Source organism: Chionomys nivalis, chromosome 18 (genome assembly GCF_950005125.1).
Source record: "Chionomys nivalis chromosome 18, mChiNiv1.1, whole genome shotgun sequence".
Taxonomy (NCBI): Eukaryota; Metazoa; Chordata; class Mammalia; order Rodentia; family Cricetidae; genus Chionomys; species Chionomys nivalis.
The window spans coordinates 10,032,452-10,059,989 of record NC_080103.1 but is presented as its reverse complement, the minus strand read 5'-3'; the positions used below and the strand labels follow the sequence as shown (position 1 = coordinate 10,059,989).

General features: G+C 42.6%; 1 protein-coding gene across 10 annotated transcripts in view; it reads left to right on the top strand.

The window, feature by feature from the left end:
* Nucleotides 1-1,637: 1,637 nt before the first annotated feature.
* Rprd2 (regulation of nuclear pre-mRNA domain containing 2) overlaps nt 1,638-27,538 on the top strand; it is a 59,999-nt gene continuing 34,098 nt past the window's right edge. For all 10 annotated transcript variants that reach the window (XR_009058551.1, XR_009058552.1, XR_009058550.1 and 7 more), the window contains exons 1-2: nt 1,638-2,318; nt 26,575-26,704. Coding sequence is in view for 7 of the 10 variants with exons in the window: in XM_057793108.1 (XP_057649091.1) it covers nt 2,114-2,318; nt 26,575-26,704 (335 nt within the window). In the remaining 3 variants the exon portion in view is untranslated. The remainder of the gene's footprint in view (nt 2,319-26,574; nt 26,705-27,538) is intronic.

Here is a 27,538-nt window from a genome sequence, read left to right as displayed (position 1 = left end):
GCAAGGCGACAAGGAAACCAAGAGTCTCGTATGTAAAAGCAAAGAGCCTTTATTTTAATCAAGTTTGCAAACTCTGTCTCTCTGCATGTCCAACGTATTGGAATAACCTGAGAGCCCCGAGCTCAGTTAGAATAGGGTTTTATAGTAGTAAAGGTGGGGGTGAGGGTTTTTTGAGGTTTTAAGACCCCTGATTGGCTGACATTTGTATAGGGTTTCCTGGTGACTGTGCGCTGGTAGGTGTTTCTATCTGCAGTGGTTGGAACGCCAGGAATTTCCTGTGAATGGTCTGTCCTTGGATGGGGCGTCCGGTGATTTCAGGCAGGCCTCGTCTCAGGGTAAACAGTTGAGACTCCAGCCTCCATTGAATTTCATCGATGGCCAGAGTCCCTTGTGATAAGGGTTGGAGGAAGAACTTCCTTTGGGTGACCTGCCCAGACTTAGATTATCATGGCTGGCCCTCACAATATCAAGTCAAGTCGGAGGAATTTTGTTTTTGCCATCATTTCCCCAATCCTAAAACAGTTCTTGGCACAACGACATTAATGAATACTAAATGTGAACTTGATGAAACAGTTCCTTGCCGCAAAAACCTCTCTTCTGGGGCTGGAGAGATGGCTCAGTGGTTAAGAGCACTGCCTGCTTTTCCAAAGGTCCTGAGTTCAATTCCCAGCAACCACATGGTGGCTCACAACCATCTGTAATGGGGTCTGGTGCCCTCTTCTGGCCTGCAGGCATACACACAGACAGAATATTGTATACATAATAAATATTAAAAAACAATAAACAAAAAAACCCTCTCTTCTATTGAGGCATAATTAAAATGAAATTGGTCTATTTAGTAGGAACACACGAACCCCCAAATCTTCCCAAAAGATTAACATTGGCAGATGAGATGTAAACTACAGTGCTTTACAGAATTGTGAGATTATAATCGACCAAAGAAGCCACATCTTGTCAATTACTCTTCCCTCGCCTCGAGAACTTTACAGAGAAATTTTTAATTTCCTTATTTCCTCTTTCTAGAGTGCTGACGGTCGACTGGCTGTGAAAATGGTATCACCCAAGTCGGGTGTGTAACTCCGTTTAGCCCCGGAGTCTGCGTAGAGAATGGCTAGCGGGACAGGCGCATGCGCACCGCCTACCACGCCGCAAGATGGACGCCAGCCATTTTGTCGCCCGTACATCCCCGATTTAGGGGTGGTAGCGGAGGCAGCCGCGGCTTCCGGAAAACAGTGGCCACAAAACGGTGTAAATTTCCCAGTCTTGTGCGAGCTAAAGGCTCCAAGGGAGCAACCCCGCTAGGAGGCGAAAGGCAGGGCGGGAGGGCTACGCATCTCCAGCTCCCTCATCCCGCTTTCCCAGGTTTTCCTCCCAACCCGATCGGCGCAGACCTAACGCGCAGGCGCACGAGGGAACGCCGCACCTCCTCAGCGCTCAGGGCTGGGCGACTCGCGCGCGCGCTTCTCCGACGCCTCCCGTGATTGGCCAGATCGTAGGGCCATCAGGGACCCCTCTCTGCCCTCAAGGGCGAGGAGGAAGCGGAGGGGCGGGGCTAGCGCGCGCGTGCGCGGTGCTTTTGCTGGTCCTCTGCTGCTATTGCGTTGCAAAAAAAAAAAAAAAAAAAAAAAAAAAATTGTGACTAGGGCGCCGTGGGCCTTCTCTGGGGCAGCGAGCCTAGAGGACAGCGTCCCGCCACCCGAGGGACGGTCCGGCGGCGTCACGCTCCCGATGCCGAGGCCGCCCGGGCTCGCCGGAGTCCGGCCGACGGGATGAGGGAAGGGCCTTGAGAGTTGAGGGCCGTGCGGCTAAACGTGTTGGCTTCGACCGCCGGGCGTTTGGCAGGGCGTCGCATGGTCCCGGCCGCCGGTTCAAGCACGACCCCCGAACCCTAGTGACAACCCTGGGCCGCCGCAGCCCCGCCTCGGCGCGCGTGGGGGCCGCCCGCGTGCCCCGCTAGTCGTCCTGCCTCCCGGAGAGCCCGGCGCGTGCAGCATCCCCACCCCCTGGCCTCCCTCCCTCCCACGGCTCTCACGCACTCGCACTGATTGTTTTGCCCGCTCCCGCCGCCGTCGCCGCCGCCACAGGACCAGCGGCGCTTGTGCAAACCGGGAAGATGGCGGCCGGCGGCGGCGGAGGCAGCAGTAAGGCCTCCTCCTCGTCGGCCTCGTCCGCCGGGGCCCTGGAGTCCTCGTTGGATCGAAAATTCCAGTCGGTGACCAACACCATGGAATCCATTCAAGGCCTGTCGTCCTGGTGTATAGAGAACAAGAAGCACCACAGCACGATCGTCTACCATTGGATGAAGTGGCTGCGGAGATGTGAGTGTGGGGGCACCGGGAAGGGGGATGCTGGCGAAATGGAGGCTGTGCGGCCCCGATCCACGGGGCTTTGCCCGCGGAGCCGCTGCATTCAGTTGGGGTTCCCTTTACAGCTCGGGCGCGGGTGCCCCCGAGCCCAGACTCCATTCCTAGGCAGGGTTGCCCTGGTCTGCAGGGGGCTCATTGCTTGGAATTTTTCCGCGGCTCCTTTGGCGTGACCTTGGGCCGTTGGGCCTAGACCCACGGCCGTCCGCGGGTTTCCCTCCCGAGCCTCGGAAGGTGTCCTGTTGATTTTTCTGAGCCTTCACGGAAATCGTAGCGTCCGTTCGTTCCTTCGAGGCCTTGGCGTGTTGGCGATTTCTGGGTTTCCTGGTCGTGGAGCTCTGAGCTGTCCCCTTCCCTGGGACCTGCGGGGCCGTTCAGGGTTTGCTGTCGCCGCGACCCTGGCGATGTGTCGATCGGGGAAGGGGCCTTCTCCTGGCCGGCGGGTGCTGCGAGGAGGTGGCCTGTGAAGCGGGCTGAGCGCCGACGGGGCTGGGAGGCGGCCACCTGTTTTCCCTTCACCTGTGTGTGTGCCGCAGAAAAGTCAGGCTCGCTGGGAAGCTGTAGTCGGCATCACCGTTGCTACCGAAACATACGCTGTCTCCGGCCACTGCCAGCCACCTGAACTACATTTTAGAGAACCGAGTTGGTTTGCATAGGCAATCAGAATGGGGCGTGTAGGCTTCTCAATATTCTTTATTTTAGCATATACGTTCCCCCCAGTTACAGTTTCTTCTTCCCTTCAACCTGTGTGGCTCTCCCCGCATCGCCGCTTTGGTGTAGAAAAGCGGTCTTCTAAGACTATAGATTGTTAAACTGGGCGTGGTGGCTCACGGCATTCTGGAGGCTGAGGCAGGAGGATTGCCACAAGTTTGAAGTTTGGGCTATATAGTAGATTTCAAGCAACCCTAATCCCGGTTCCATACATATTTATTAGAGTTTTAGTTTGCTCTCCCCCCTTCTAGCCTCTTGCCCGTGCTACCCATTTAACAGTTTGCTTATTGCACGGCTGTCTTTGCTTCTGGAATAGTTTTGAGTTTACTTGTTTGTGAACAAATGGGTAAAACTTCAAAATTAAAGGCCCCAAACTTGAAAGCTTTTGTATTTACAGTTATTGATGGGACAGTTCTTTTGAAATACAGTGCTGAGAAGGATACTCAAGAAAAAGCAGATGAGGTAATCTCTGTTGACTATTATCAGATCTCTTCGTTTATTTCTTGCCAAATTAGAATCTGCAACATTAAATAATGCTATTACCTTCAAAGATTCACATGTTAAGTATCTGCCACATGCCAGCCATATCCTTAAACCTTTTAATGTATTTTATAATCTAAATTATAACTGAGGAAACTAGGGCTCAGAAATGTGATTTTGCTAAAGGTTACTCAGTGGAATGTATTTAGGATTCGACTCTGTCATTAACTCTGGAGCAGGGTCTGATGTTTTGGGTCCGTCAGTGGTAGTCAGCAGTGCTGATGTGACGAGACCATCTTCCACCCTGTCTTCAGTTAGGAAGCAGCCTTCATTTCCTACTGTTGCTCCCTGGTCCTTAAACTCTATGCTTATGTCATTTTCAAGAATAAGTTGGTTCCTATCTCTGCTTTGTGGGATCACAAGTGACAATGCTGTTTTTTTCTTAGTCAGCAATGAGACCAGAATTTTTCCTGCTCCTGCTGCTGTTTGTGTCCGAGCTTATTTCCTTTGTTGGTATGTTGGTACTAAGAATAGGAGAGCAATATTTCAATTCAAAAGTACATTCTACACAATGTAAATAAAGTTAAATGCATTTTTTTTTTAAAAAAAAACCTGCTGGTGTGGAATTTAACTTTCTAACATAGCTGAGAATAATTTGTGGACATTTGCATTTACACCTGATGGATTTCTGGCTTACGGAACCTGGGTGCTGCAAAGTAAGACACAAATAGTTTTAGGCCTGCATTATCACTTATTTTTGTGTAGATCTTGACAGAGTTTGGTTGCTAAGTTTGCTTAGGCAAAATTGTGAGGTAGGTATCTGGGCATTCCCAATCCCTGTCCATTTTCCTGATGTCACTTTTGCTTCTCCCTTTTCTTTTGACATCAGTTCTTAGTCATTTAGACCTCAGTTAACTTTAAGTGACTGTGCTAGACATTCAGGAGATGTTTTCTTTCTGTCATTTTATGAGGCATCTAACCCAGGGCCTCCTGAATTCTGTGCAAGCACTCACTACCACTAGACTACACACACCTCAAGTCCTCAGAGATGTTTTCACTGTTTCCTCAATCTTACGATGTGTAGTAATAACAGGCTTTCTCATGCATTGTAATGAAAACAGTTAATGAGCAAACATGCTTTCTGGAGATGTATTCGATAGGCAGGTTTCATTGATTTCATCTAGGTATGTCTGTAACATTAGTTATCTTCTGTCTGAGTTACCCTGGCTGGTTGATACTGAGTGTGTCGCCCACATTGGTCTCAGCACGTAGCGGCAGCCTATCTCAGCCTCCCTGTTGGTGGTTTGTAGTTCACCACCGTGCTTGTTTTCTGAAGTGATCTTTCTACGTTATGAACAGATAGTAGGCCTCTACTTTTTTTTTTCTTTTTTCTTTTTTAAAGACACGGTCTCTCTCTGTGTAGTCCTGACTGTGCTTGAACTTGCTATGTAGACCAGGCTAGCCTCAATCTAAAGAGATCAGCCTGTTTCTGCCTCTGGAGTGTTGAATTAAAGGAGTGGGCTACCACGCCCAGCTCATGCCTCTTCTTTTTTTTTTTTGGTTTTTCGAGACAGGGTTTCTCTGTGGCTTTGGAGCCTGTCCTGGAACTAGCTCTTGTAGACCAGGCTGGTCTCGAACTCACAGAGATCCACCTGCCTCTGCCTCCCATGCCTCTTCTTTTTAACCTTCCAGTGATATTGTTGCAGTAGAGTTAAGTTAAATTTTTTGTGCTGTGGCCCCTCCAAGAGCCTGTGTCACCTGTCCAGCCTTCTTCAGCTCCTGCCACCTTCTCTTGTGGATCTCACTTCAAGTATTACCCTCCTCAGGAAGGCCTTTTCTCATTACCATCAATTCCTATTGTATCTTTCCTTTTTTTTCCTTTTTTTTCCCCTTTCTTTTTTCGTTCAGTTTTTTTCAAGGTGGGAACTTATTATCTATCTCTGGCTGGCCTGGAACTCACTATGTAGACCAGGCTGGCCTCAAACTCACAGAGAAGCCTGGGCTTACTTGCCATGTCTACCAGGCTGATTTCCAATTCATTGTGATCTGCCTGCCTCTGTTTCCTGAGTGCTAGTATTTAAGGCATTCAGCACCATACCTGGCAGGCTTATCATCTTATTTTCAGCATGCTAAATTACTGTATTTACTTGTTATATCTTTATTACCTATTTTTCTCAACTGTCAGGGTTATATCTTGTTTGTCCCTATATCCCCAAGCACTTGATATAGATCAGTAAATATTTGCCAAAATAGTATTGCAAAATGAGTAATAAAATACTTACTCCTGGCCTGGTTGCACATGCCTGCAGTCCAGTCACTTGGAATTCTGTAACAGGAGAATTACAAGTTTGAGGCCAACCTGAGCTATACAGTCTTAAAACCCCACCCCCAAAAAACTTGAACAATTTTTTTAAATTCCTGATTATGAAAGTGTTTATAATTTAGTGAAATATTAGGGATGGCTTGCTTGCTGGGTCAGGATGTATTATATTTTTTTCTCCCATTTTAAGTATAAAACAAGAGTCAGTATAGAAAGATAGGAAAACTTTAGAATTAGAGCTATGTTCAGATCTTAGCTCCATTGATTCATCCTCCGGGGTGCACTGTGCAAAGTACTTAAGAGATAAAGAGATACAGGGAGCATTGTACTCACAGAATTTATGGGCTGAGTTTAAGGAGATAATGCATGTATCTTAGTATAGAATCAACCTACAGAAACATGAATTATTTTCTGCTGAGATCCTGAGCATTCAGGAGAGTTCGCTTTGCTTGGAGTACTGAGGTGGGGTTACCCCTCTGTGAGATACTGGATCATCCTCTTGGTGAATTAGAAGGTGGCCTGAACAACCAGTGGGACAAAAGTGAAACCGTTTCCTGAGACCTCTGTTTTATCTTTTAAAAAATGATTTATTGCTGGAAGCAAGGACCTGTATTTTGAGACCTGATTTTGTTTATGCAATCTAAGTTCACAAGTAAAATATTCACCTTTGCAGGGCAAGTTCTGCACCTAGGAAATTAGTCTAGTGAGACCTGCAGGCCCCAGGCTTTAGAAGCCTTGAACATTTCCTTTGACCCCAGTATTTCCCTATCAGCTAGGGCTGTCTCCAGACCTGTTCCAGCAGATCTGACACCTCCCCTCCCTCCTGCCCGTTCGCTATAGAACAGCTTCTGAGGAATAATAAAGTGGCACCTGGATCAGAAAGCCTGTTTTGCTGTCATTTCTTGAGTCTCTTGTCCCCTCCATTCCTTTTCCTCCTCTAGGTTTATCAGGGACCCCTCTTCGTATCCCACTGGCCGGGATAATTTATTTTTATTTTTATTCTACACATGTGCCTGCCTTGGGGGGTATGTGAGTTGGATTCCCTGGACCTGGAGTTGTGAATGTCGATGTGCATGCTGGGAACTGAACTCAAGGTCCTATATAAGAGCAGTATGCACTCTTAGCCACTCAGACTCAGTCTGTTTTTTTTTTTTTTGTTTTTTTTTTGTTTTTTTTGTTTTTTTTTTTTTTGTTTTTTTTGAGACAGGGTTTCTCTGTGTGATAGCTTTGCTGTCCCGGAACTAACTCTTGTAGACCACGCTGGCCTCACTCACAGAGATCTGCCTGCATCTCCCTCCCTAGTGCTGGGATTAAAGGCATGTACCACCACTGTCCATCTCTTATTGTTATTATTAATAATATTATTTTATTTTTGTTTTTTCTAGACAGATTTTCTCTGTAGCTTTGGAGCCTGACCTGGAACTCTCTCTTGTAGACCAGGCTGGCCTCGAGCTCACAGAGATCTGCCTGCCTCTGCCTCCCGAGTGCTGGGACCGCCCAGCTCCATCCCTTATTTTTAATCATTGAGTGGTTTGATAAGTTTTAGGAAACAAAAAGTGAAAATTTAAATGAGTTCTGCAGGAAAAGTAGAAGTCTTAATTAGCAATCAATTGTAAACCAAAACATTTCATAAGACTTCATTCAGCTATTAAAGAATATATTTTTTTGCATTTATCTGTTTTGAGGCCCAGGGGTATATCCACGCCACAGTGCATGTATGGTCAGTCAGAGGACAACTTGTAGGAGTCAGTTCTCTTCCTTCATCCTGTGGGTTCCAGGGATGGAACTCAGTTCATCAGGCTTGATGATTGACTCCTTTCCCACTTGAACAATCACACTGACCCTTCAGCCATCTTTAGTTAAAATTACAAAAAAATAGTAAGGCAACTCGGTATAGTGGGACTTGCTGTAATCACAGTATTTAAGAAGCAGAGCTAGGAGGATTAAGGCTAATGGAGCCTGTCTATAGAAGAGAGAAAGGGAAAAAAAGAGGAAAGGACAAAGTATTTCTATAGTGCAGAAAACTCTAGATAATTTGCTTCTTATTCAAGCCTAGCCCATGTAGATTAGCTAGAATATTGAGGTATTGTGTCTCTTATTTTAATCTTTTAGGTTGGTAGAGGTTTGCTTTGTTTTTGAGCTAGGTTTCCTGTTGTTCCGGCTGACCTTACACTCCTTATCCCCCTGTTTCCAGTAGTGGGATTGATTGTATACTATGCCTAGCCTTTAAAAGTATGGCATAGCCCAGGATGAACTGTTGGCTATCCTGGAACTTATTATGAAGACCAGGAGACTAAACTTAGAGATCCTCCTGCCTCAGCCTCCTGAGTGTTGGTATTAAAGATATGCACCTGCAGCACCATGCCCTGAAAACCTAATTTTTTTGTTTTTATGTTTTTAAGTTGACATAAAATTGTACATATTTATGAACATATATATAATGTTCAAACCAAGGTAAATATTATCTCCTCAAACACGTTTCTTTGTGGAGAATGTTGAGTATATGAGTGTGTATGAGTGTATTGAGTGTGTATGAGTGTTTTCCCTGCCTGTGTGTGTGTGTGTGTATACCACTTGAGAGCTTGATGCCTGCAGAGCCAGAAGAGTGTTGGTTCCCTAGAACTGGATACAGCTGGTTGTGAGCTTCCATGTGGTGCTGTTACTGCTCTGTTGTTGCTTTTTTGACTCTAGTCCAGACTAACTTGGGATCACAATTACTGTCTTTTTTTATTTAAATTTTTTTTTTTAATGTGCTGTCTTGGTGTTTTGCCTGCATGCATGTCTGTATGAGGGTGTCGGGTACCCTGGAACTGGAGTTGCAGACAATTATGAGCTGGTATGTGGATGCTGGGAATTGAACTCCTGTCCTCTGGAAGAACAGCTAGTGTTCTTATGTGCTGAGCCATCTCTCCAGCCCCCCACAATTACTGTCTTGATCTATGCAATGATTTCTCAGTTCAAATTTCAGGTTCCAAAGTGGACCATAGGTTCCCCTGTAAAAGCAGCAATTGCTTTAACCATTGAGCACTCTTTCCAATCCTGAGGTTTTAATGTTTTGATTTGGTTTGGTTTGGTTTTTCGTGACAGGGTTTTTCAGTGTTGCTCTCTCCTGGAACTCCCTCTGTAGACCAGGCTGACCTCGAATTTACAGAGATCTGTCTGCCTTTGCCTCCCAAGTGCTGGGATTAAAGGTGTGCGCCACCACTGCTTGTGTTTGTTTTGTTTTTTATTCTTTCCCCACGGTGGTAGAAGTACTTATTTGATGTTCTGAAAATCATGTCTGTTTTTATCAATAAAAAAGGGAAAACAAGTTGAACATATTTAAGTTTCATACTAAATAAAAACCTCTCTGAATGTGAGGTTCACTTATATTAAGTAATAAAAAAGTTTTGGTCATATAATGTTTGAGATACATACTAGTCAGTAGAGAGTTCAATCTGCTATCATATATATATAGTGGGATAAAAGAGTTTGAGACTGAGCTCAGAATCTTGAGATACCAGAGGCATGTGATCTCCAGTACCACTGAACTTACTCCCAACCTGCTAGCTTACCTTTGGTTATTATACTTATCAAAAATATGACACCATTTTGTGCAGGTCTGGTCTCTTCCTTTAACTGTTTACCTTCTTGTAGTCTATCTGTTGCAGCAGATACTTAGGCTAGATTTGTAGAGTATAGCAACAATACTACCACATATACCCAATGTATGACTAATACAGGTGAAGTAGACACTGTATTGAACTTTGAGTTACAAAATACTTTTATTGTTTGTATTTTGAGATGGAGTGTTATCTATGCTGTCATTGAACTCAGGATCCTCTTGCCTCAGCCTCCCAAGTAGCTAGAATGAGAGGAGAGACCACAGCATCGAGCATTTATCTACATGTATGCGAGTATACTGTATGTTTGTGACTCACCATGTGGATTTGGGAAGTGAACTTGGATCCTCTGGAAGATCAGCTAGTGCTCTTGACTACTGAGCCATCTCTCCAGACTGTTTTCTTTTCTTTTTTGTTTTTTTTCGAGACAGGGTTTCTCTGTATAACAGTTCAGGCTGTCCTGGAACTAGCTTGTGTAGACCAGGCTAGCCTCAAACCCACTGAGCTCCGCCTGCCTCTGCCTCTACCTCCTGAGCGCCAGGATTAAAGTCGTGTGTCACCACCACAGTTGCTCATGTGATACCTCAGACATCATTTCTTTGCATTCAGAACATTGAAAATTCTCTGCAAGACACTGGAAAATTGACTTAGCAGTTCAGGGTGCTTGTTGCTCTAGCATGAAAACCAAGTTTGGATCACAGAAACTATGATAGGCATCTCATAAACACCTGCAGCTCAGCTCCAAAGGGTCTGATGCCCTCTTCTGACTTCTGTCAGTCTTCTTGTTTCAGCTTCCTGAAAGCTGAGTGTAAGTCACGACATCTGGCCAACAAGATTTACTCATTACTTATATCTTATTGGTAGGTATTCATTGAAAGTAGTGATGGGTTTCATAAGAATCTTCTCATACAGGGAGATCTCATGCTTTTGGATGGATTCAATATGGGGCAAGAGTTGTCTCAATGACTTTGATTTTTGCCTCAGCAACTATAAGGAGTTAGTGGTTACTGGTGAAGGTTGCAAGTAGAGCAGGTTTTGAAAGGTAGATGAGAAATTTAGTCTTGAAGCCAGGTACAGTGGCGCACACTTTTATTTTCAACACGCAGGAGGCAGAGGCAGGCAGATTTCTGTGAGTTCAAGGCCAGCCTGGTCTACAGAACAAGTTCCAGGACAGCCAGAGCTGTTACACAGAGAAATCATAATAAAAAAGAAAAAGAAATTTAATTTTGAATATGTTAAATTTTGGGGTGTCTTGTTTTTTAAAATACCTTGAGCTACACACCATTCACAGGTGTAAGTCCCTCATTTGCAGTTGTTCTAATGTATTCCGTGCATTATTTAAATCACCATAGGACCTGGAAAGTTAAGATGTGAAAACTGAATTTGCAGCCAGTCAGGGCTATGTATCAGCAACAAAAAACATGTTTGATATATTCTAGACATAATAATTAAGTTTCATGCTTGGGCAGGGACTGGTTATGAAAGAGAGTAGTGGAGTGCTCACACACTGAGATCTGTTCTGAAACAAAGGAGAAATAAAAATTTTTTATGTTTTTGAAACATTGCCAAGAAACAAAGAAAAATATTGCCTGTATCTCCATGAACTTATTAACACACTGAAATAAAGAAAGGTGTTGTGGCTGGGTGGAGGTTGCACACGCCTTTAATCCCAGCACTCAGGAGACAGAGGCAGGAGGATCTCTGAATTCAAGGCCACTCTGGTCTACAAGAACTAGTTGCTGGCCGGGCGGTGGTGGCGCACGCCTTTAGTCCCAGCACTTGGGAGGCAGAGGCAGGTGGATCTCTGTGAGTTCGAGACCAGCCTGGTCTACAAGAGCTAGTTCCAGGACAGGCTCCAAAACCACAGAGAAACCCTGTCTCGAAAAACCAAAAAAAAAAAAAAAAAAAAAAAAAAAAAGAACTAGTTGCTGAACAGGCTCCAAAGCCACACAGAGAAACTCTGTCTCAAAAAATTTAAAAAAAAAGCCGGGCGGTGGTGGCGCACGCCTTTAATCCCAGCACTTGGGAGGCAGAGGCAGGCGGATCTCTGTGAGTTCGAGACCAGCCTGGTCTACAAGAGCTAGTTCCAGGACAGGCTCCAAAAAAAAAAAAAAAACTACAGAGAAACCCTGTCTCGAAAAACCAAAAAAAAAAAAAAAAACTAGTTGCTGAACAGGCTCCAAAGCCACACAGAGAAACTCTGTCTCAAAAAATTTTAAAAAAAAGCCAGGCGGTGGTGGCACACGCCTTTAATCCCAGCACTTGGGAGGCAGAGGCAGGCGGATCTCTGTGAGTTCGAGACCAGCCTGGTCTACAAGAGCTAGTTCCAGGACAGGCTCCAAAGCCACAGAGAAACCCTGTCTCGAAAAAACCAAAAAAAAAAAAAAAACAACCCAAGAACTATACAGATCAGCTTGTTGGATCCTAGAGTCCAAACACCGAGGAGGAGTTGCCCCCTATAGACTCTCTCTCACCACCACAGCTGATGTAAAAGCATGAGGATTTTTTTATTTCTGTCATGACAGGGTCTTCCAGTATAAGGAAGGCTAGAAAGACCCCGAATGTCTGGTACAGACTATTTTTAAAGTGAAAAACCACAGAAGGAAGGGGTGTGTGGGGATTGTTCTTTAACTATTATGATTGGCTTATTCAAAGGGCTATTACCAATAATTAGCTGGAGAGTTGTTGCCAGATCAGATGAGGTAAGGGAAACATCTGAGGGTCACTTTGCCCCTTTCCCAGGGCCTGAGTCAAAACATCAGTCAGTGAGTTGATGGAGGAAGGTCATTGGCTAATAAAGAAACTTCCTTGGCCCATTTGATTGGCCAGCCTTTAGGTGGGTGGAGTAAACAGAATAGAATGCTGCGAGGAAGAGGAAGTGAGCTCAGATGCAGGGCAGCTCCTCTCAGAGCCAGTCGCGATGCAGCCAGCCGCCAGCCAGCCGCCAGGTCAGACATGCTGAATCTTTCCCGGTAAGCGCACCTAATGGTGCTATGCAGATTATTAGAAATGGGCTAGTCCAGGTGCGAGAGTTAGCCGAGAAGAGGCTAGATATAATGGGCCAAGCAGTGTTTAAAAGAATACAGTTTGTGTGTTGTTATTTCGGGGCATAAGCTAGCCAGGAGACCAGGAGCTGGGGCGGCAGGAACACAGCTGCAGCTCCCACTACAAGTGAGTCAACACCTAAGGGTTATCTTGCCCCTATTCAAGAACTGAGTTCTATTTGGAGAACATTCACAAGGACTCAGGGAGATGATGGGACGTTCCCAACATTTCAGTACGTGTGTGGGCAATTGTTAGGTCCTTGGTTCCCAAAGGGGGAAGCAGGGAGCATTACTGCTGAGACTGAGAGTTGTCAGAAATGGCTTCAGGGTTGTCTAAAAGTTTTACAAGCTTTCATATAATTGTTAGAAAAGACAGTTGTTGGTGTTTTGTGGTATTACAGATTCCAGCAGGAGAACAGGACAAATGCATGCTATCTACAGAAAGTAGTAGTAGAATCTAGTTACTTCCTTCAGAAAAGCAACTATTCCTCTTTGCTTTGAAACACTAAAACTTTCAGGGTAAGATAAAGATAATTTTTTAAATGCTTCATTCTTTTTTAAAATAACCTACATTTTTATTTTGTATGTGCATTAGTGTTTTACTTGCATGTGTGTCTGTTTGTCGGATCCCCAGGAACTGGAGTTACAGACAGCTGTGAGCTGCCTTGTGGGTGCTGGAAATTGAACCTGGGTCCTCTGGAAGAGCAGCAGTGCTCTTAGCCCCTGAGTTCTTTTGCTCCTGAGCTCTTTTGCTAGCCCATCATGCCTTAAACTTTTCTCTTTTAATTTTATGTTTATGAGTGTTTTACTTGCATGTATGTATGAGAACATCTGTCCCTGGGACTTGCAGAGGTCAGGAGAGAGTGTCAGATTCCCTGGACTGTAGGTACGGTGGTTGTGAACCATCATGTTGGTGCTGGGTTTTGGTTTTTTTGCAAGAACAAGTGTCCTTAATCCTAAAGCCATCACTCCAGCCTCTTATTTTTTTTCTTTTTGAGAACTTCATACATCACTCCCACCCCTTCCTTCCCTCTAAATTCCTCCCCTCTCCAAATTCATGGTCTCTGATTATTTTTGTGTGTTTGTGCACGTGTACATGTATATACACTTACTGACACAGTTAGTATTGTTCCTATGTCTAGGGCGGACATCCCATTTGGGATCTCATCCATGAGGGAAACTAATTTTTCTTATCTCAGTAGCCATTGACTGCCTGTAGCTTTATCTAGGTAAGGACCCTAGGGAAATTTTACTTAGTTAGCATACTGACTGTTGTCATGCTGATCTTGTCCAGGCAACCATTTTTTTTTTTTGAGGTTTTATTGGTTTATTTTCCCTGCCATTCCTAAGGTACACAATTTAGCTATAGGTGTCCTGTGCCTCTGGCTCTTAAATCTTTTACCCTCTCTTTCATGATATTCCTTGAGCCTTAGGTGTGGAAATTGTGTGGTAGATGTGTTGGTTGGGCAGCCTACAGCCCCTTATGTTCTGTGTTTTACCAGTTGTGGGTGTCTGTTGTTGAAAGAAGCATTATTGATGAAGGGTGAGAAGATTGTCTGAACCAGTGTTCAGGATGCCTCCAGTTACTTATTTATTGTGTGTGTGTGTGTGTGCGTGCGTGTGTGTGTGTGTGTGCGCGCGTGCTGCACTGTGTATTTGTGTTGCACGCATGAGTGCACTCATGCTACGGCATTTATCTGGAGGTTAGAGGACAACTTGCAGGATTTGGCTCTTTCCTTCCATCACATGGGTTCCAGGGTTAAAACTGTCATCAGGCTTTGCGGCATCTGTTGAGCCACCTTGCTCCCTCTTTATTTTTTATTTATTTTTATGTACTTACTTACTTTTGTAGCACTAGGAATTGAACACAAGACCTAGCAACGTGGGGCAAACTGCTGCTGCTTCCTTCTGTCTTTTGGTTTTGAGACGAGGAGTTAATGTTTGTAGCTCATGTTAGTAAAAAAACTGTTAGTATTTCCTCTGCCTTGGCCTCCCTAGTACTGGGATTACAGGTGTGCACTATTGTATCCAGCTCAACTAACTTGTGTGTGTGCATATTCATATGAATGTGTATACTAGGTAACCTTCACCCAGAGAGCATCCTGTGTGTGCATATTCATATGAATGGGTATACTAGGTAGCCTTCATCCAGAGAGCATCCTTGGTGGTGTTTATTTTTTAAGATTTATTCTTTTAGGGCTGGAGAGATGGCTCAGTGGTTAAGAGCATTGCCTGCTCTTCCAAAGGTCCTGAGTTCAATTCCCAGCAACCACATGGTGGCTCACAACCATCTGTAATGAGGTCTGGTGCCCTCTTCTGGCCTGCAGGCATACACACAGACAGAATATTGTATACATAATAAATAAATAAATATTTAAAAAAAAAAAAAGATTTATTCTTTTAGACCAGCCTGGTCTACAAGAGCTAGTTCTAGGACAGGCTCCAAAGCCACAGAGAAACCCTGTCTCAAAAAACCTAAAAATAAAAATAAAAAAGATTTATTCTTTTAGTTTTTGTGTTTGAGTTCTTTGCCTCCATGTCTGTATGTCTACTCTCTGCTTGATGTGCCCACAGAAGTCAGAGCTTCTGGAACTGGAGTCACATATTGTGAACCACCATGTAGGTGCCAGCAATCAGGTCCTCTGCAAGAGCAACACTGCTTTTAACTGCTGAGGACCCCCAGTCTTTTTTTTTTTTTTTTTTAAATAGCCAGGATCTCTCACTTGTCAGGGCTACCCCTGCACAGCTGCAGCTGGCTCCTGAATGCCTTAATCTGCATTTTGTCCTCAAGATCTTCTGTTTAACATATGTTGAATCATGTTTGCTTCTTTTTTTTTTTTTTTTTTTTTTTTTTTGGTTTTTCGAGACAGGGTTTCTCTGTAGTTTTTTTTTTTTTTTTTTGGAGCCTGTCCTGGAACTAGCTCTTGTAGACCAGGCTGGTCTTGAACTCACAGAGATCCGCCTGCCTCTGCCTCCCAAGTGCTGGGATTAAAGGCGTGCGCCACCACCGCCCGGCTTCATGTTTGCTTCTTAAAGCCTATGCAAAATCTGGTTAGAAAAAACTTGGAAAACTGCAGTATTCTGATCGAGAATTTTCATTTGGCATTATCCCTTTGGAGGCTTAATTAAAATGTTTTGGGGACATGGAAATCAACTTGCTAAGGTGTAAGAACAATAAAGAAGCCCTGAATAGAAGGGAAAGCGGTCCTTAATATTATTAGTAGTTTGACAGACCAGCTCTCGAGGCTACCTCCAGGTTTTGAAGAAAAACTTCACAGTGTAGCGAAATTGAACTTAAGGTTTTTCTATCTGAGGGGTACAGAATAAATTTATACATATGTTGTTTGGGTCATGTTCTTTATTTTTCTGTCTTTTTTTTCTTCTGTTCTCTAATTTTTTTCTAAGTTTTAATTCTTTTTAGTTTTTTGTTTCATTTTTTTTGTTCTAATTTTCTCCTGTTTCTTTGTTCACCTACCTTAAATACATTTTTAAGAGTTTTTTTATTTATTATGTATACAGTGTTCTGTCTGTATGCTTGCTGGCCAGAAGAGGGCACCAGATCTCATTATAGACAGTTGTGAGCCACCATGTGGTTGCTGGGAATTGAACTCAGGACCTCTGGAAGAGCAGTCAGTGCTCTTAACCTCTGAGCCATCTCTCCAGCCCCCTAAATATATTTTTTATAAGAGACTTGGGGCAATAAGAAAAAAAAGTTACAAGAATTACATCTCATCGGTCATAACACATTTTTTGGTATAAGGAAAGAGCCATTTACCATGACAAAGCAAGGTTTTAAGGTTTCTGGCGTAAGACTGACCAGAGGCTGAGACTGATGGGGGCGGGGCGCACAGTACCCGGTGAGACAAGCTGCGAGACATAGGTGTTTATCAACCAGACTTGGCAAGTGAAGAATCGACATGATTTTTTTTTAATTTTTTTAACGATTTATCTATCTATCTATCTATCTATCTATCTATCTATCTATCTATGTATCTATCTATCTTTTTTGTTTTTTTTTTTTTTTTTTTTTTTTTTTTGGTTTTTCGAGACAGGGTTTCTCTGTGGTTTTGGAGCCTGTCCTGGAACTAGTTCTTGTAGACCAGGCTGGTCTTGAACTCACAGAGATCGCCTGCCTCTGCCTCCTGAGTACTGGGATTAAAGGCGTGTGCCACCACCGCCCAGCTCTATTTATTATATATAGTGTTCAGGCCAGAAGAGGGCACAAGATCTCATCATAGATGGTCGTGAGCTACCATGTGGTTGCTGGGAATTGAACTCAGGACCTTCGGAAGAGCAGGCAGTGCTCTTAACCACTGAGCCCCTTGACATGATTTTTTAGGTTGCTTTGTGTTAATAACGTTGGTTAGACTTCCGTAACTCTGACCTTGTGCATATCTATAAAGTTTTTAACTTACAGAATTTATTTACAGAAAACATTCAGTCTAGTTTGAACTTGCTCTGAGGTAAAAATGAGCTATTTGTGTGTAGTTTGAATAAAAAGAACAAAGCAGGTTTTTAAGTGTCTTCCAGTCCTTGTGGGTCAATAGATGTAGTTATGAAGTATATCCTAATATATTTTCTATATATCAAAATTATAATGTTTAATGAAAAGTCACCTTCCTGATTGAGATGCAAACATGAGATTACACATACATATCATATGAAATTATACACCATAGTACAGGTATTGGAGACACCATAGCTGCTTTAGCAAATGTGTAATTGCAGACAGGAGCAACAGTTTCCAGAGTCGGTGTTCCCATAGGCCCTGCCTAGACAGGAATCTTCTCCATCAGAGAATCATTCGTTGGTGAGTTGACATCTGAACACTAGTTGTCACCTGCCGTAACTCCTCCCACAGCCTTCGATAGAGATGAATCCACTCTGTGGTTAGAAACGGCTGAAATCATCCCTGAGGTGCCACTGTGTTTTCCATGAATCTGCGTGAACACCCACAACCACACTCACTGGCCTTGGCCTGGTACTGGGTTATCTTGCCAGCGAGCCCTGGAGAGCCTCCTTCCCCCATTGCTGTACTTTTACCAACTGAACAATCTCCCAAATTTAGTTTTTTTTTTAATAATGTGTGAAATCTCAAGTTTGTCAGTTTATTTTGCCAAAAAGCATAAAATGCTGCCATTGATATAATTACTATTTTACAGACTGTTAGAGTTAGAAGCATATTATCTCAGAGCAAAAAATTTCCAAACTATTTAAGTTATTTGAAATTTGTCTTTCGAGACAGTGTTTCTGTGTAGCTTCGGAGCCTGTCCTGGAACAGTGAATCAGTTTGAGACAAGGGCTTTAAGATTAGCCTGGGGCAAGTAAAACCCTGATAGCAGGCGAGGGAAGAGCATTTGAACTCACACAACGTCTCAGAGGACCAACTAGGTTATAGACATCTAGAGCTAGGGATGGGACTCAAGCCCATCAGCGTGTGCCATACCCTAGGTGCAATCTCTAGAGTTGAATAAAATAAAATAAAATAATTTATTTCTATTTATTATTAGATTTAAATAATTTATATCTCATCTTAGGTTTCTCAGACTATAGTTTGCACCGTACGCATTAGCATAAAGTAAAGTAGTGACAAAAATAGTACTGAAGATTCATGATCATACATTTCCCAAAATACGATGATGTTAAGAATGCCATTTTTGGCCCTTATTTTATTTGTATAGGTGATTTTCTTTTTATTTTTCTTTTTTTTTTTCTTTTTTTGTTTTGTTTTTGGTTTTTCGAGACAGGGTTTCTCTGTGGTTTTGGAGCTTGTCCTGGAGCTAGCTCTTGTAGACCAGTCTGGTCTCGAACTCACAGAGATCCGCCTGCCTCTGCGTCCCAAGTGCTGGGATTAAAGGCGTGCGCCACCACTGCCCGACATGTATAGGTGATTTTCTTACATGTATGTCTATGCATCCTATTTGAGGAATGTGTATGGAGACCAGGAAAAAGTTTCCAGAGCCCTAAGAACTGGAGCTCTTAACTTCGGAGGAGTCTCTACAACCCAAGTATGCCACTAAAAAAAAAAAAAAAAAAAAAGATTTATTTATTTATTTAGTTATTTATTATGTATACAGTGTTCTGCCAACGTATATGTCTGCACACCATTAGAGGGCGCCAGATCTCATAGATGGTTTCCAGCCACCATATGATTGCTGGGAATTGAGATCAGGACCTCTAGAATAGCAGCCAGTCTGAGTCATCTCTCCAGTCCAAGAATGGCTTTTTATTTATATTTGTTTTTTATTTTTTAGTGTTTTTCGAGACAGGATTTCTCCATCACTATCCTGGAACAAGCTCTTGTGTAGACCAGGCTGGCCTCAAAAACCTCACAGAAACCCACCTGCCCCTGCCTCCTGAGTGCTGGGATTAAAGGTGTGTGCCACCACTGCCCAACTAGCACTTCACTTTAAAATGGCATTCTTGGACTGGAGAGATGGCTCAGAGATTAAGAGCACTGACTGCTCTTCTGGAGGTCCTGTGTTTAATTCCCAGCAACCATATCATGGCTCATGCCCATCTGTAACGAGATCCAGTTCCCAGAACACTGTGTACATAATAAATAAATCTTTTTAAAAATGGCATTCAGGTGGGAGGTGGTGGCTCAAGCCTTTAAACCAGCACTTGGGAGGCAGAGGATCGCTGTGAGTTCTAGTCTACAGAGTGAGTTCCAGAACAGCCAGAGCTGTTACTGAAAGAACCTTGTCTCAAACAAACAAGTAAGGTGCTACCAAATTATTATTAAATCTACTTTTATGCTGTGAAACTTTAATTACCATTAATAAATGTTTCCTGAACTCCCTTGAGGGTTGGAGAGTAGGATATTCGGCATTTTCTATACTTATTTGACCGTGGAGTCCCCTCAGGATGTAGTTAAGAATAGCCTCCGGCTCCTGAAGCTTGTCTCCACTTTCTAAGAGGATTGCAGGTGTATACCACCTGCCCGGTGAAGCCACTTCTTCATGTGATTGTTGTTTCAGAGCACATATGTTGGGAAACTTGGTTACACAGAAATTTCTAGGATACCCCAATGGCAGAGCACAAAGTAACCGTATCTGTGTGCATGGCTCCAGAAATGGGAAGCAGGTGAAAGAAGGCATCTTGTGAGCAGGTGTCAGAGAGTCAGAGGTACACACAGCGTCAAATTACGGTGAAAGAGTTGCTTACTGTGTGTGTATTTCTGAGGCAGGGTCCTAATGTAGCTAAGGCTTTGTTTGGTTTTTGTGTTGAGAAAGGGTCTCAACTAACCTAGAACTCACTATTTATACAGGCTAGTTTTGAACTCACAATGATCCTCCTGATCTGCATCAGCCAGTGCTGAGATGACAGGTATACAGTGCCAAATCCTTGAATTTAATATATCATCAGTGATCATATTCTAGGCCATCTAATAAAAACCTGAGTTTGTAAAAATATAGCAGCAAACATAGACTATCATTGCAAAATAAATTATCTGCTGGGACTGGAGTGATGGCTCAGCAGTTAAGAGCCCGTGATGTTCTCCAGAGGACCCACCATCCACATGGCCTCAGAACTCTCTGTAACTTCAGTTCTGGGAATCTCACACCCTCTTCTGGCCTTGAGCACCATACACACACACGTAACACATACATACATACATACATACATGTAAAACACCCATACACAGAAAATAAAAATAATTTAAAGAATTACGTTTAAGATTAGTCATTAGCTGTTGTAGGCTTTGTATCTTACTTTAGTCTTTGCCTGAAGCACCTTTGTAGTTACTATGTGTACTGTACGTGGCTGCATTGGATTTCAGTATCTTTGGCCACATTTAAGTAGTTCTTTCAGAACCATTTGTTTGGTCAGCACTTCAAAATAGCTAAACTTTATTTAAGTGGAGGCAGAAGAATTCAGGGTCATTCCTGGCTTTGTAATAAATTGGGACAACCTATGCTATATGAGCCTGTGTCTCCAAAAAGGAAAAAAAAAAGGAAGAAAAAGTAGACGGAACTTCTAATTTTTCTCTTGGCTAATTTAGATTAGCCTCAATCATGATATCTTCCCTTCTTTCTCGTTAGGTCCTTTTTCTGTGAGATATGAAGAGGGTGCTGGGAATTGAACCCAGGGCACTGTAATCCTGGGCAAAGGCTCTACCACAGAGATAACATGTCCATCACTCTAGAAGGTGAAAAGCTGATCACAATAGAGAGGAGTGAGTTAGGGGAGTTTCCCAGGCTGAGTGGCAAGGCTAGGATTTGTAGTGAAAGTGAGATTAGGGATAGATGACATTAAGAAAGAAGCTTGGTGTGGTGGCAGAGGCAGGTGGATTTCTGAGTTTGAGACCGGTTAGGGCTACTTGGTGAAACTCTATTATTTAAAAAAAAAAAAATCAAGAAAGTAATGAAATTTGGTGTATACCTGTAGTCCCAGCACTAGGGGAGTCAAAGCAAGATCAGAGCCAGCCTAAGCTACATACCAAGTTACAGGCAGTCTGAGCTAGACAGTGAGTCAGTGAAAGATGGGAAGTGGCTTCTGTTTTCTACCAACATTAGTGTATTTTGTGAAGCCAGAGGTACCCCTGGTCTGTGTACCTCAGCAGTTGGCAATGGAGGCAGGAGGATAAGAAGTTGAAGGCTAGCCTTGATTACACAGTTTAAGAGCAGCCTGGCTACATAGATCCCTGTCTCAAAAGAGAACCACAAACTGCAGTATCTGAAACTGATATTAGTTACTAAATATAATAGTGAGTTCAAGGCCAACCTGAACTACATAATGACATAAAGTGAAAGAAATGTTAGAAGGCTATTACATAATCTGACTAAAAAAGTTTGAATTAAAACAGAGAAGGAACCAGGCGGTGGTGGCGCACGCCTTTAATCCCAGCACTCGAGAGGCAGAGGCAGAGGGATCTCTTGAGTTTGAGACCAGCCTGGTCTACAAGAGCTAGTTCCAGGACAGACTCCAAAGCTACAGAGAAACCCTGTCTCGGGGAAAAACAAACAAACAAACAAAAAACCACCACAACAACAAAAAACAGAAAGAGAAGGGCTGGAGAGATGGCCAGAAGTTAGGAGCACTGACTGCACTTCCAGAGGTTCTGAGTTCAATTCCCAGCAACTACATGGTGGCTCACAACCATCCATAGTGAGATCTGGTGCCTTCTTCTGGCCTGCAGACACACATATAGGCAGAAAACAGCATATATAATAAAGAAAGAAACAAGAGAAGGAGAAATACCTAGAAGTATTTAGAAAGCAGAACTTGGCAGTTGAATGTTGTGGTTATAATTTAGAGGAACATTTAGAAGATGAGTTCTCTACATCTTTGGTGGCTGGGAATTTGGGAATAACATAATGAGAGCGGGTTTGAACTACATGGCTTTGGCGTCCGTAGGTCGCCTGAGAAGACTTCTGTAGTTATACCCATATATATGGGTATTTAATACACACACACACACACACACACACACACACGGTACTCAGAGACATACTGTTAGTTCATACTTTTAGCTCATGTACTAGATGCTGGATGTTTTGTGTCACATAATCTTGACAACTACTTTGAGCAGATAGAAACTAATATTACTCTATTGTATTAATGAGGAGAGCCGTGTTTGGAAGGGTCATACAGCTGGACAAGAGGGCCTACCTGGTCTTTAGTTTAAGAAATAAGGGTATTTGTTTTTTTAATAGTTTTTAAATTTTATTTTATTTTCAAAAGATTTAATTTTATGTGTATGAGTGTTTTGCCTGCATGTATGTCTGTGCACTGCGTGTATGCCTTGTGATCACAGAGGTCAGAACGGGAGATCAGATCCCCAAGAACTGGAGTTATAATTATGAGCTGCCATGTGGGTGCTGAGAATGAAACCCAGCCCTCTGCAAGATTAAATGTTCTTAATCACTGAGCCCTGGTTTATTTTTTAAGCATGTGTGTTCATGTGCTTGGGCATGTGCATATATGCTAATGCTCAAGGAGTCCAGAAATGGTGTCCGAATCTGGGCATCTGGAGTTAACAGTCAATTGGGTTCTTGAAACCAAACTTCAGTCTTTTACAAAAGCAACAAGTGCCCTTAACCACTGAGCTATCTATTCAGCCCCAGCTAATGAGTTTTAAAGACTATTTCTTTGGGTGAAGGAAAGTAAATCATCTTTGATGAAGGCATAAACAAGCAAATACAGTGCTGAGCATATACGCTAGTAATTATGAGTATAAATCCAAATTAACACTAAATTTGTGCTTAGTGTTTTCTTTTGTGAGACAAGGTTTTGCTCTGTAGCCCTGACTGTTTTGTTTTTTTCGTTTTTTTTTGTTTTTGTTTTTTTGGTTTTTTTTTGGTTGTTTTTTTTGGTTGTTTTTGGTTTTTCGAGACAGGGTTTCTCTGTAGCTTTGGTGCCTGTCCCGGAACTAGCTCTTGTAGACCAGGTTGGCCTCGAACTCCCAGAGATCCGCCTGCCTCTGCCTCGCCCTGACTGTTCTTAAACACAGAAATTCACCTGCCTCTGCCTCCTGAACACTGGGATTGAAGGCAGGTGTCACCACTGCCTATCTTTAGCGGATTGTTTTGGGGGTGGGGGATTCGAGAGAGGGTTTCTTTATGTAGCCCTGGCTGTCCTGGAACTCACTTTGTAGACCAGACTGGCCTCGAACTTAGATCTGCTGGCCTCTGCCTCTGCCTTCCGAGTGCTAGGCTTAGACATTCACTATAACAGCAACCATTCCAATAGTGGAATTTTTAAAAATTCAGGTGGATTAATTACTGTATAACATATTGTAGGTCAAGAGGATTATATTTTGAATGAAAAGCATCCTGAGAGGCCTGGTATGGTGGCTCATGTATTTAATCCCAGCACTCTGAAGTCAGAGGAAGGAGGATCTCTGTGAGTTCCAGAAAGCGTAGCTTACATAGCAAGTTCCAGGACAGCTAGGGCTACACAGTGAGACTCTGTCTCAAAAAAAAGAAAGAAAGAAAGAAAGAAAGAAAGAAAGAAAGAAAGAAGGAAAGAAAGAAGGAAAGAAAGACTCTGAAACATAGTAAGATGGATTCTTGTGATGTGTATAGGTGTTAAGAGTACAATTACCAGACCTGGTGGTGGTGGTGGCTCCAAAGCTACAGAGAAACCCTTCTCCGGGGTGGGGGTGGGGTGGCTCAGTGGTTAAAAGTACTGACTGCTCTTCCAGAGGACCTGGGTTCAATTCCTACACTCACATAGGAGTTCACAACTGTCTAACCCTAGTTCCATTGCCCTAGTTCCATTGTCTGAGGGCACCAGACATGCACATTGTCCATTTTCATTCTTCTACATGTTGATATCCAGTTATGCCAGCACGACTTGTTAAATATGCTTTCTTTTTTCCATTTGCTATTTTTTGCTTCTTTATCAAAGATCAGGTGTTCGAAGATGTGTGGATTGATATCTGGATCTTCTGTTCGGTTCCATTGGTCCTCCTATCTGTTCTTATACCAATACTAGGCTGTTTTCAGTACTGTAGCTCTGTAGTAGAGTTTGAAGTCAGGGATTGTGATGCCCCCTGAAGTTCTTTTATTGCCCAGGATTGTTTTGCCTATCCTGGGTTTTTTGCTTTTCCAAATAAAGTTGAGTACCATTTTCGAGGTCTTTGAAGAATTTTGCTGGGATTTTGATGGGCTGTTCTGTCTATTTATCTTTGTAAAGATACTTGTTTTTCCATTTCTTTATTAGTATTTCTCTATGATCCATATTTCTGTTTAATTGGGTTTTTTGCCTGCATGTATGTCTATCTATGTACCATGTTAGTGTCTACAGAAACCAGATTAGGGCATCATATCCCCTTGGTCTGTGTGAGCTGCTGTGTGGGTGCTGGTCCTCTGGAAGAACAGCCAATAGCTTAACCAAGGAACCATCTCTCCTGCCCTCACTTAACCTCCTTTTCTTTTTAAATATTTGCTTATTTATTTACTGTGTGTGTGGAAGTGCCTGAATATGTATTTACCACGTGCCAGCGGTATTCAAAGTGTGGCTGTAAGAGATCCGTTGTAGTCACAAGCAGTCGTGAACCTTGGTCTTCTAAAGAGGAGCACTTGCCCTTAGATGCTGAGCCATCTCTTAGTTTTGCCCCTCACCATTTTGACAGGTAGACATAAAATAGTAATATTATCATGCTAAAATTTGCCCAGTTGTTCTGCTACCAGGCTAACAGCTTTATTTTGATATTGCCACATTTAAATCAGCAATCCAGTGGTTGGGAATGTAGCTCATTTGATAGTGCTTGCTTAAGGTGCTTCACAAAGCCCTGCATTTGATCCCCAGCTCCTCATGGGCAGGGGGGTACACACCTGTAATTCCAGTATGAGGGAGGTTCATAGAGAGGCAGGAGGTTTAGCTCAAGATCATCTTTAAATAATATATTGAGGCCTGTTTGGATCATATGAGACTCTATCTCACACAAAATGAATAACCCTCATTTTTATTATTATTAAGCCCTTTCAACTTCTCCATAGTGATTTGGGGAAAAATATCCTATCAAACATTTCTGTTCCCTAGTGACTAAGCATTCAAATAATATGAGCCTGTAGGGACCATTCTTTTTCAAACCACCATACCTTGTCTCAAAAGAAAAAGGGGGGAGGGAGAGAGAGAACAGAAAAGAAGGGGATGGTACACATGTATGGTGCATGTGCATACATACAGGCCAAAAACAGGGTTTCTCTGTAGCTTTGGAGCCTGCCCTAGAACTCACTCTGTAGACCAGGTTGGCCTCGAACTCACCTGTCTCTGCCTCTCAAGTGCTGGGATTAAAGGCATGCACATCACTGCCTGGCTTAATAAGTCTAATTTTTTTTGTTTGTTTTCGAGACAGTTTTTCTGTGTAGCTTTGGAACCTGTCCTGCAACTCGCTCTGTAGACCAGGCTGCCCTGGAACTCAGAGAGATCCGCCTGCCTGTGCCTCCTGAGTGCTGGGATTAAAGGTGTGTGCCACCCACTGCTACCCAGCTAATCTAATTTTTTAAAAATAGCAAAGAATGGTACAATAAAAGCATTCATTTAGACTAATCCTAATTTTGGACTTTTTTGAATGCATGTTCTAGAAAACTAAATTAGGTAGAGAAGAAAAAGAAAATGAGGGATTTAATAAGAGTAACTTAAATAATGTATCAAATACTCTTGAATTAATAGAAATAAGTGAATCTTAAAAGAGACCGAGGAGTTGGAAAATGAACTGATGTCTGATGAAATTGTGAACCAGTGTAATGGGAGTAGGAGATTATCTGAAGAGAAAGCAATATGGGAGAGATCTTAGAAGTTACTGAATTTGAGATTGAAGAACCCGTGGAACTGTAGAAACACAGGTCATCTATGTGAATATTGGAATTGTAATTGCCCAGCATGTAACAGTGAACCTTAGGTAGGTTGAGCCTTGGAAAAGCTTAACCTTTATGTATATATGAAGTCAAATTATCCCCAGAACACTCAGGAAATTAAAATAACCGGTAAACGGGAAGACTTGGATTTTTAGGTGTTAATGTGAGTGGTGTTTAGATTGGTTGATTTAGGGATTTGTGTATAATATACTATTAAACATTATTTACACGGTTGATATATGATTAGAATTCAGTGTTGTGCTTGGTATCTTTGTAACAAGTTGAGTTCATTCAACTCTCTGTCTCTGTCTCTCTCTTTGTGTCTTCACAAATAATTGGAGAAAATTTTTTTCCTTTAGTGCCAAACATCTACAGAGTGAGGTGGTCTACTTGAAGAGTACCTGAGCAGAAATTTAACCTCATGGTTTAGGGTTTTAGTACATTTGATAAATTAATCCATTAGTTAATTGTTTATTTGTTATTCCATTCATATAATTAGTTCATATGAAAACAGTTAACTGGGGCTAGAGAGATGCTTAGAGGTTAGGAGCACTGACTGCTTTGATTCCTCTTCTGGTCTCCGTGGGCACTGCGTGGTTTGTGATATACCTACAAGCAGGCAAAACACTCATAAGCTTAAGATAATTAAATGTAATTTAAAAAGTTAGCTGTTTGCAAACAGTATATTTGGAACAAGTTTCACCAAGTATTAAAAACTTTTTTTTTATTGTCTTTCATCTCCAGCTACATATCCCCACCGTTTAAATCTCTTTTATCTTGCCAATGATGTCATACAGAATTGTAAAAGGAAAAATGCAATCATATTCCGCGAATCATTTGCTGATGTGCTTCCCGAAGCGGCTGCTCTAGTGAAGTAAGTAAATCTTTACTGTACTTTGGGATTTAAGAAAATTTAAAATTTTTCTTTTCTTTCCTACTCATAAAGGAAGAACTTGAATAATTGTGCATATTTCAAGATCCAAATAAAATATTTTGTTCATGGCCAGGAGTAGTAGCACTTTCTTTAACCCCAGCATCTGGGGAGCAGATTCAGCCAGATTTCTTGAATTTGAGGCCATTGGGGCTATTCAATGAGACCTTGTCTAAAAAAAGCAAAAAGCCGGGTGGTGGTGGCGCACGCCTTTAATCCCAGCACTTGGGAGGCAGAGGTAGGCGGATCTCTGTGAGTTCGAGACCAGCCTGGTCTACAAGAGCTAGTTCCAGGACAGGCTCCAAAACCACAGAGAAACCCTGTCTCAAAAAACAAAAAAAAAAAACAAAAAAAACAAAGGGGGGGAATCCAATTCTTCATCTCTCTCTGTACTCATTTGTAATTTAATTTTTAGTGTTCTTCAACTTACAGATTTTTTTTTTTTTTAAATAATGAAAGAATCTCAGCATAAAAATAGGAGAAAGCTGGGTATTGCTGGTGCACGCCTTTAATCCTAATACTCGGGAGGCAGAGGCAAGCGGATCTCTGTAAATTCAAGGCCAGCCTGGTCTACAGAGCAAGTTCCAGGACAGGTGCCAAAGTTACACAGAAAAACCCTGTCTCTAAAAACCAAACAAAACAAATGTGTGTATGTGTAGAAAAAATGGAAGTATCATTTGTTTGTTCCAGTTAATAACCCCCTAGAAAATATCAGAGTTAGTGTTTTATAAAAATTTTGTTTTAAAAGGCACAGTCTTGCTATATATATTCCAGCCT